Source organism: Populus alba, chromosome 17 (genome assembly GCF_005239225.2).
Source record: "Populus alba chromosome 17, ASM523922v2, whole genome shotgun sequence".
NCBI lineage: Eukaryota > Viridiplantae > Streptophyta > Magnoliopsida > Malpighiales > Salicaceae > Populus > Populus alba.
This window is the reverse complement of record NC_133300.1, coordinates 17,225,198-17,236,090: the sequence shown is the minus strand read 5'-3', so window position 1 is coordinate 17,236,090 and position 10,893 is coordinate 17,225,198. Positions and strand designations below refer to the sequence as shown.

The 10,893-nt window shown below is 30.0% G+C and overlaps 1 protein-coding gene across 1 annotated transcript; it reads left to right on the top strand.

Moving 5' to 3' along the window:
* Window positions 1-5,323: 5,323 nt before the first annotated feature.
* Window positions 5,324-9,815, top strand: LOC118029717 (LEAF RUST 10 DISEASE-RESISTANCE LOCUS RECEPTOR-LIKE PROTEIN KINASE-like 2.3). The gene is made up of 3 exons (XM_035033633.2): window positions 5,324-6,186; window positions 8,359-8,397; window positions 8,474-9,815. The coding sequence occupies exons 1-3, from the start codon at window positions 5,403-5,405 to the stop codon at window positions 9,661-9,663; spliced, it is 2,013 nt and encodes a 670-aa protein (XP_034889524.1). The 5' UTR covers window positions 5,324-5,402; the 3' UTR covers window positions 9,664-9,815.
* Window positions 9,816-10,893: the final 1,078 nt, after the last annotated feature.

The following is a 10,893-nucleotide window of genomic DNA, read 5'->3' as shown; positions in this document are numbered from 1 at the left end:
TCTAGGTGGTGCTCTTGGTTGAATTAATTTTTTCTATGATATAGCTCATGCACGAGAGGAAACTCTCTCAGTGCTGGTAAGAGACACTATCCTCTTACCTTTATTTTTTTTGTTCATGATGTTAACAAATCCTAGTATGTACTTGTGTTCAATATATGGGAAGTGTAGAATTGATATGTTCTTGCTTGCTTGTCATTGTTTATAATTTCAAAGTTTAGACAAGACTAAGAGGCCGAGCTTTATTATTGCTTATAGTTGATGTCATCAAAGCTTCATTGCAATTTTCATGGCGAACTTCAATTGTCATTATAACAACCATGAACCTGAACAACCAACATAGGAGGCATATAATGAATTCATTTATCGAAGATGAAATAGCAGGAACCAATCCCTGCTTACAAGGCTCTAGGGAAGACGAAAACAAAAGGAAGGGAGGTTGTAATAGCACATTACAAATAGATGTTCCTTTTCACCTGTACTTGATAGAGAAAGAAAGAGTTAAGAAACCTGCTGGTAGTAGAATATAATTCAGTATGCCATCTAACTAGTCAAATTTATATCTTCATGTTTTGATTTCTGCTACAGAACTTTTGAAGAGACACTGGCGACTTGTCATTACAGAAGGTAGTACAGTAATCAAATTTATATCTTCCTCTTCCTCTACCTTTTTCAATAACCAATGGTGGTAACTATTTCATGGTTCTCATATTTTCTTATTTTAAGCCATGTTAGCTCCTGTGGTGTTGTTTTTAGCAGTCTTTATCATTCGGTATGTTTTACTAAAATAGAAGGATTATTTAGTGGCAAGACAATGACCCTCTAACGGAAGAGCACGAAGCAAAATGAAAAGATTGAGGCATTCATGGTGAACTATCACTCTCTTATACCAAAATGGTATTCATTTTCAGATATTAAGAAAATGAACAACTCATTTAACAACAGATTAGATCAAGGGGGATTCGATAGTGTATACGAATTAAGGGAAGTTGCTAGGTGGGTCTTATGGCAGTAAAAGTCCTCACTAAGTTACTGATGGAGAAGAATTTATTAATGAAGTTGCCAGCATCAGTAGAACTTCCCATATAAACACAATTATTCTTTTAGGTTTTTGACATGAGAAGACTGAAAGAGCCTTAATCTATGTGTACATGCCCGATGGATCTCTCGATGAGATTTGGCATGATCGATAAAATAAAACAGGGTAAGAAATTCATTAATTCCTTTTATATATTTTTTTTATTAAAACAAGATTGCTTTAGTTGAGTTTTAAAATTATGATAATAATTATATTTATTCTTACTTTGACTCGGGTCAATGGTCAATCCAGTTTATGACCCGAGTCTAGTCTCGGGTCGACCCCCAAGTAGGGTTTTAAACTATGATGATAACCATTTTTATCTTTATATTGGCCAGGGTCAATGGTCAACTCAGCCCGTGACTCGAGCCTGGTCTTGGGTCAATTCTAAAGTCAGGTTTTAAAATTATGATAATAATCATTTTTATCCTTACATTGACCTGAGTCAAATGTCAGCTTGACTTGTGACCCGAACCTAACCCTAGGTTAACCCCCAAGTTAAGTTTTAAAAAATATAATAATAATAATAATAATACTTTTTTATTTTTATGTTGACTAAAGTCAATAATCAACCCGACCTGTGATCCAGGCCTGGTCCCTAGCTGATCTTGGAGTTGAGTTTTAAAACTATGATAATAACCACTTTTATCCTTATATTGGCCCGGGTTAATGGTCAACCCAGCTTATGACTTGAGCCTAGCCTCAGGTCGACCCCCAAGTTAAGTGTTAAAATTATGATAATAACCATTTTTATTTTTATGTTGACCCGGGTCAATAGTCAACCCTACCGTGACCTGGGCCTAGCCTTAAGTCGGCTATAAAGTTGGGTATTAAAACTATAACAATAACTACTTTTATCTTTATGCTAACTCGAGTTAATGGTCTCGACCCGTGATCGTTATTGTCCAAAATATCAAAAACTACCTAAATTTATATCGTATAAAGAATACAAGCAAATAAAATAGAAAGCATACCTTGATGAATAACAATCTATTTAAGAAAATGCAGTCCTGAATTTAATTTGATGAAAAACTTTGTTTCTCTTCTGAACTTCATCAAGTATGTTTTGATGAAAAAATCAGTTTGATAAAAATCAGTTTTCTTAATAAATTTATTATCCCATACATTCATCAATAGTTATAATAAAAAACCACTTTTCAAAATTAATCATCGAAGAGCCCATTAGCTAATATATATCCATCACATCTTACACCCAGCTTTCAATTTCACGTTATAACCATCTCTTTTTCCTATCTAGCGCGTGGCCCAGTGACTATTAAAGTAAGAAATAATTTGGTGTATAAAGGTCTACCAAAAGTGCTATGCAATTGCTTGTTTCATTTGGCCACATCACCTTCCAATTTAAGCCAAACTCAATATTCAGCTCTTAAATTCTTGACGAAGCCTGTTTTCGGTATTTAGTGAGTTCCCGTTAACACGATTTTCTAGCTAACTTTTAGACTCCATTTGTTTTGCAAGAAAATTATTTTGTTTTAGAAAATAAAATTTGAGAAAAGTAAATATTTGAAAAGTAAATTATTTTTTTATTTTTAGTAGAGTTATAAAAAATAAACTGGAAAATACTTTTCAGTGCTTGATTATATTATGAAAAATAAATTGAAAAATAATTTATTAATGAATTAATTTTTTTTCAAATTTATCTAATATATATAAAATATTTAATATAATATTTAATCACGTACAATAAAAAATAAAATCTAAAAAGTATAATGATGAATTTTTTTATTATATCCTATATTCTTATATAGCTTATTTTATAAAATATAATTATATATGTATCATATTATAGAGAAATAACATTATGAAATATTTTTTAAGTAAAACCTATTAATATATATTTTTTTAATTTTAAAAGCTTAAAATAAGTTTTTATTTTTCATAAGAAGAAAACCAAATTAGTTTATAATAAGAGTTAGATATTTGGGTTTTTTTTTATATGAGGATTTTTTTAAAAAGATAAATAAATATAAAGATATTTTAATGAGTTTTTTTTTTGGATAAAGATTAATCATTGAAGAGCCCATTGACGATTAAAGTAAGAAATAATTTGGTGTATAAAGGTCTATCAAAAGTGCTATGCAATCGCTTGTTTCATTTGGCCACATCACCTTCCAATTTAAGCCAAACTCAATAGTCAGCTCTTAAATTCTTGACGAAGCCTGGTTTCGGTATTTTGTGAGTTCCCGTTAACACGATTTTCTAGCTAGCTTTTAGATTCCGTTTGTTTGAAGAAAAATTATTTAAGAAAAGTGAATTTTTAAAAAGTAAATTATTTTTTGATATTTGATAGTGTTATGAAAAATAAAATAGAAAATATTTTTCAGTGCTTGGTTATGTTATGAAAAATGAATTAAAAAATAATGTATTAATGAATTAATTTTTTTTCAAGTTTATCTAATATATATAAAATATTTAATATAATATTTAATCACGTACAATAAAAAAATAAAATCTAAAAAGTATAATGATGAATTTTTTTATTATATCCTATATTCATATATAGCTTATTTTATAAAATATAACTATACATGTTATATTATATTATAGAGAAATAACATTGTGAAATATTTTTTAAGTAAAACCTATTAATATATATATTTTTTTAATTTTAAAAGCTTAAATAATTTTATTTTTTTCATATGAAGAAAGCCAAATTAGTTTATAGTAAGAGTTAGATATTTGAGTTTTTTTTTTTTTTTGTATGAAGATTTTTTTAAAAGATAAATAAATATAAAGATATTTTGATGAGTTTCTTTGGATAAAGATTAATCATTGAAGAGCCCATTAGCTTATCTATATATCCATCACATCTTACACCCAGCTTCAATTTCATGTTATTACCATCTTGCCATATGACTTTTCCAGCCTTGCTAGAATATAAGCGATCTTTGTTTTTTCTTGCAAGTGTCCTTGACAAACTGTATGTTCCGAGAGAGTGATGTGCAGTGCATAGACTTTATGTTTTCAAGAAAAGCATAGCGGAGATTAATGTGCTCATAGCTTTGCATTCAAGTCACCTGAGCATTAAATATTTTAAATAATGCATTTATTTTTGTTCCTCATTTCTTTATCCTCTGAACTTTCCCAGAAACAACCAAGCCCATTTTGCTAACACACAATTCCATTTTGAAACCCAATGTCACGCAATCGGTTTCAATCTTCTATTTAATTTAATTTAATTTAAATTTCTATGCATCTATTTCTTTGTTTACTATCCCAGTCCATACTCAAAGTGCGTTTTTTTATTTGTCATAGCACTCCAATTTGATGTCCAATTTTTTGAATAAACATTTTACTGACATGACCATACCTTTAAAACAAATAATTCAATTTTACAGATTTTTAATTTTACTCCAAAAGGTTTTCTCAAACTAATCTACAATTTTCTCAGTAGTTGCTAATTATAAATACAAGTTTGACAGTTGGAGGAGGGCTTGTACGTAATAGTTATTAACTAGTTTGTTAATAAAGAAATAATAATAAAAATATTAAAATTAAAATAATAATTATAATTATAATTTAATAAATTATTTCAAATAAAATAAGTAACAATCAAAAGAATGAGGATCAAATTTGATACATAAAAAATTTCAATTAAAAAAATAATAAGAAAAAATCAAATAACAATTTATATAATTGAGGATCAAAGTTAATATAAAAATCAAATTAAATTAAATTTTAAGGGATGAAATTAAAAAAAAAAGATTCAAACAAAATATATATCAATTAAAAGTTTGAGAATCAAATTTGATATAATCAATAAATAATGTAATATTTTTAAAATTTTTACAACTTTTAAAAAGTATTTTCCACTCAAAATAAAAAAAAATATTTTCTATAAATCAAGTCAAATTAGAAAGTATTTTTTATTGATTAATTTTTTTTATCGGTATCATTTTCTCTTAATTTTTGTTATTAGGTACGAGCGAGACCCGATTTCATGTAACTATCATCCACCACATATATAATTTTCCAAACTATGCGAGGATTTTTTTGCGTGTCCTTTAATATATTTGACCGATTCTGTTGTCTTCTTTTAGTCCCCAAGACAGTGATGCATCATAGCATACAAAGACTTCATTTTGCATATAGAGGCCTCGTAGAAAGAAATTAATGTGGTAGCCCTTTCCCAATAAAAAAATAAATTAAAAACTTTTAGTCCACCAAGCATTTAAATCCACACAATTCCATTTCTCCTATGCTACTTCCTCCTGCAGAATGAATTGATAAGTAGCACGTCAAGACTCATCTCTTTATCCTCGAAACAACCAAGCCCATTTTGCTAACACACAATTCCATTTCTCCTATGCTACTTCCTCTTGCCAGAATGAATTCCTCGGCCTTTTCTTTTCTTTCAGATTTGGTTCTTGTATTGTTGCTCTTCATTCATGTCCCTTCATCCTCGAGCTACGATGACCTGTTCACTGCCTGTCGTAAACAGTTTGTATGTGGGAATATCTCCGCGGGTTTTCCATTCTGGGGAAATTATGACAGACCACGTGCCTGTGGCGTTCCTGAATTGGAGCTCAGGTGTGAGAATAATATCACCAAGATGAATATCAATCAGGTTGCATATCGTGTTTTGGGAATCTATCAGGATGATAGAATTCTCAGGATTGCAAGAGAGGAGTCCTTTGCTGGATTGTGTCCACCGCAATTTATGAACAGCACGTTCAATCCTAATGTTTTCGAGTCTGATATTGAGGATTACAAAAATCTTACAATCTTTTATGGTTGCAAGGATGCTCCTCCAACCATACCTGGTAGAATACCTGTTATACCTTTCACTTGCAAAATAAATGAGGTTAATGATCAAGGTGGTTATATCCAATTAGAAGGAGATACTGGTCCTGGTGAATGCAATCGTAGTGTCTTAGTGCCAGTTTCTATAACAGATTGGCCACCAATCAAGGATCTGCCAGGTTGGGAAGAACTCCTGAGAAAAGGATTCGAGGTAAGATTGAAGGTCGGTTGGAAGGCGTGTTTGGAATGCTTCACCTCTTCAGGAGCTTGTGGTATTGACTATGCAACTAATCAAACAACTTGTTACTGTCCAAATCAATCACGTGGATCAAAAACATGTGCTCGAGGTATGTACCTAACTTCTCCTCGAATCAGTTGATGATGAACTCCAGTCACTTGTTGATGCTTCACACCTTAATTAGTTCCGTTCCTGTTTTGTTATTTTAATTTTATTTTAAATAGACTTGGACAGAAGTAAACATCATAGCTAAGAATTTAACATTAAAGTCTAGCAAAATTTTTAACATGTTACGAATTTAAAAGTTTAATTTAAGAGATTCTTTTAAAAAACTAGATTTTTATTTTATTTTTAAATGTGTTTCTTAATTAAGTACTTTTGTTTTATTTTTTTTTATAATATCCTCTTTTGAATTAAAATAAATTTATAAGTCTCAATTTGATTTAAATCTTCTCAATATATAGATATGTGGATCATATATAATTTTTCAAATTTTTTTATTTTTTTAAAAATAAATAGATGGTATATTTTTTCTGTAACATAATAAATAGGTTACCCCTAGAAAAGAGACTGTAATTGCGGAAGGATCTCATCCGATAAACAATCTAATCAATAATGATGTTTTTCAGTTGGGATTACGAAAATCTAATCAACATAAAATTACAGGGAATATTAGTTCGTTTAAAAGTGAAGAAAATAAACATAATATATCCTTGAGTCATGTCAAGTGAGGCTTCGTCTGAAACCCAATGTCACACAACAGTTTCAATAAACCTCATAAGAAATAAATTATAAAAATTATAAAATTTAATTTTCAATAAATATAATTTTAAAAGATATAATTACAAATTAAAAACAATACTGTTTTAAAAAATAATATTTTATAAAAAGAGATACAGTTAAATCACCTTTTCGTTTAGTCAAGTCAAGTGAGGCCTCGTCTCCATCACTAAAATCCAATATCACGCAATCGATTTCAACCTTCTATTTAATTTAATTTAATTTCTATACATCTATTTCATTGTTGACCAGCCCAGTCCATACTCCAAGTGCGTTTTTTCTATTGGTCACCTGTGGGATATCACAGTACATTTTACTTACATGACCGTAGCTTTAAAACAAATAATTCAAATTTACGGACTTTTTAGTCCAAAGGATTTCTCAAACTAATCTTCAATTTTCTCGGTACTTGTTAATTATAAATACAAGTTTGATAGTTGGAGGAGGGCATTGCAATAGTTATTAATTAGTTTCTTTCGATCGGATAAAAATGTTTTTAAATATAAAAAGAATTCTCAAGCTACATTGAAGTCACATTGTTACCAGTGCGGTTGGTTTTTTTTTTTTTTCTTAGTTTTTTTTTTGCTATGTTTTTTTTTTTTATTTTTTTTCAAGTCCATAAGTTAGATTGAAACTATTGTTGATGATAAATTATTTTTTTGTAGTTTTTATCATAAAATAAAATAAAAAAAATAAATTGATCAAGTCGAGTTCATAATCTTGACTAAACATTAATAAAAAAGTCGGGGTTTGGGTTTTTTTTGGTATTTTTTTATATTTTTGACAATTCTATTATTTAATATGGGGTTTTTATTGAATTTTACATTTAATATTGAATTAATAATAAATTAATCTTGTTATTTTCAATCATATAATAAAATAAAAATTAATTCGACTCAAAGAAGTCCATAATCCAGATTACAGGGTTGACAAGTTTACTAAATATCAATAAAAAAATTAGATAGGAATTTTTTCAAGTTCAAATCATTGTGCCGAATTTAATAATAATACCATAAAATTTTTAACAATCTAAGTAAGGTTTCTAAAGTTTCAAAAAATTTGTGTTTAACCTACAACGAAAGTGCAGGTGGATAAACTAGTACTAATCAAATCGATGTAGCATGGTTCATTTTTTAGCTTTATGTCTCATTTTGTATGTAAATTAAAATTTGCAATCTCATGTAATATTTAAACTTTATGCTTTATAAAAAAAATGAGCTTTTTATTTTTCAAGGATGTAATTTGATTATAATTGAAGTTAGGGGCGGAGAAGTATATATTTTGACATTGAAATATAATATCGTCAACTTTAATGTAGTTTTAGTTTGAAAGTACAAGGTTACATAGTAATAATTCAGCCTCTAAATGAATATATTGTGTCATATATATGCCATATAAATAAATCTAATAATTACATTTCCTATAAATACACAATCATCATTCCAACAATTGACGCAGTCCCAACACGAACTCCCTAACATTATTTGATTTCCTCTTACAGGATCTTCATGGAGTCGTAGGCGACTACATAGTGCTATAGGTAAATATTATCATAATAAATCCATTTTTTTCGTTTGATGATGATGGTATTGATGATGATGCATCTTAAATTACAGGCATATCAGCAGTTATGGCAGTAATAATAACTTTTTTCATAATTACAATATGTCTCACTAGAAGAAAAGATTCATTTAGTGCTGTCATAGCAAAGATCTTCAGGTCGAAGAATTCACAGCATGTTGACAGTGTTGAAACATTCATGATGGACAACCATTCTCTTACTCCGAAGCGTTATTCATATTCAGATATCAAGAAAATGACCAGCTCATTCATCAATATACTAGGTCAGGGGGGATTTGGTTATGTATACAAAGGAAAGTTACCAGACAGTTGTCTTGTGGCTGTAAAAGTCCTAAAAGAGTCCAATGATGATGGAGAAGAGTTCATGAATGAAGTTGCAAGCATCAGTAGAACTTCCCACGTGAATGTAGTTACCCTTTTGGGTTTCTGCTACGAGAGGAATAAAAGAGCTTTGATTTATGAATTCATGCCCAATGGATCTCTAGATAGCTTTATATTTGATAAAGGATCCCCACGTACAAACTGTCGTTTAGAATGGAAAAAATTATATGAAATTGCAGTTGGTATTGCTAGAGGTTTGGAGTACTTGCATAGAGGGTGTAACACTCGGATTGTGCATTTTGACATAAAACCTCACAACATTCTTCTTGATGAAGAATTTCGTCCAAAGATCTCAGATTTTGGTCTCGCGAAGCTATGCCAGAGCAAAGTAAGTAAGATTTCAATGATAGGTGCACGAGGGACTGTTGGTTACATAGCACCTGAAGTATTCTGCAGATCTTTTGGAGGAGTAACTTACAAGTCTGATGTGTATAGTTATGGAATGATGGTTCTTGACATGGTCGGACAAAGAAAAGACTTTGATATGGGATCGTTGGAAACCAACGAGATGTATTTCCCAGATTGGTTTTATATGTATCTTGAACCAGGAAAGATTTCAACACTTCATGGAGGTATAACAAAAGAGGAAGAAGAGATTGTTGAAAAGATGATCTTAGTGGGTTTGTGGTGCATCCAAACCATTCCATCACATAGACCATCAATGACAAAGGTGGTAGAGATGTTTGAAGGCAGTCTTCAATCTTTGCAAATTCCACCGAGACCTTCCTTTTCTTCTCCTAAAAGGTCTGTTCAAGAGCACTCTTCCACTGTATCATCACTGCCTTGCGTGTCATCGCAGGGAGACGAGGTAAACAAATTGTCTGCTGATGAAAGTGACTTGTAACTGGAAACTGAAAATTTTTTGTCCATGATGTTAACAAATTCTAGTATGTACTTGATGTTCAATATGTGGGAAGTTTAGAATTGATCTTTCCCTGCTTACTTGTCATTGTTTATAATTTCAAGGTTTAGACGAGACTAAGAGGTCGATCTTTATTATTGCTTGTGGTTAATGTCATCAATGCTTCATTGCAATTTTCATAGCGAACTTCCATATGTTTCTTACTCTGGTCATTATAACGACCATGAACCTGAACGGCCAACACAGGAGGCAAAGAGTGAATTCATTTATCGAAGATGAAATAGTAGGAACCAATCCTTGCTTACAAGGCTTTGGGGAAGACGAAAACAAAAAGGAAGGGAGGTTGTAATGACACATTACAAATAGATGTTCCTTTTCACTACAGTTGACAGAGAAAGAAAGAGTTAAGAAACCTGCTGGTAATAGAATATAATTCAGTATGCCATTTAACTAGTCAAATGAAGTATTACTAAAAGAAAAGGATTATTTAGTGGCAAAGACAATGACCCTCTGATGAAAGAACACAGAGCATAATGAACTATCACTCTCTTATTCCAGAGTGGTATTCATTTTCAGATATTAAAAAAACAAACAACTCGTTTAACAACAGATTAGATCAAGGGGGATTTGATGGTGTATATGAAGGGAAGTTGCTAGATGGTCGTCTTCTGGCTGTAAAAGTCCTCACTATGGAGAAGAATTTATTAATGGAGTTGCAAGCATTAGTAGAACTTCCCATATAAACACAGTTAATCTTATGGGTTTTTTCCATGAGAGGACTGAAAGAGCCTTATAGGATGAGTACATGCCCGATGGATCTTTGGATATGTTTGTACTTTATATCTTATAAAGGACTTGCACAAATAAAGCTGTCCATGTTGTAAATAATTCTTAAATTCAAAAAGAATAATTAAATATAAATTTTAATTTTCAAATAATTATTTAGAAGAAGCATACCATGTCAATAACAAGCTTTTTAAGAAATTAAAATCCTAAATTTAATTTTCTTAATTAACTTTTTTATCTCACCTGTTTATCAAATGTGTACTTATAATAAAAAATAACTTCTTAAAATTTACCAAATATTTTATCATTCATATTTATTAAACTATTTAATAACCTATTAACTAATCTATATTAATTATGTTTTAGAAACCGTTTGTTTTTGTGTTTCAAAAATAATTCTAAGAAAATAATTTTTTTTCTTTGCCT

Bases quoted from the DNA above. Each gene is read 5' to 3' on its own strand.
- LOC118029717 (XM_035033633.2), top strand. From the start codon at position 5,403: ATGCTACTTCCTCTTGCCAGAATGAATTCCTCGGCCTTTTCTTTTCTT. The intron at 6,187-8,358 runs GTATGTACCTAA...TTCCTCTTACAG, and splicing joins ATCAAAAACATGTGCTCGAG to GATCTTCATGGAGTCGTAGG. The intron at 8,398-8,473 runs GTAAATATTATC...CTTAAATTACAG, and splicing joins GCGACTACATAGTGCTATAG to GCATATCAGCAGTTATGGCA.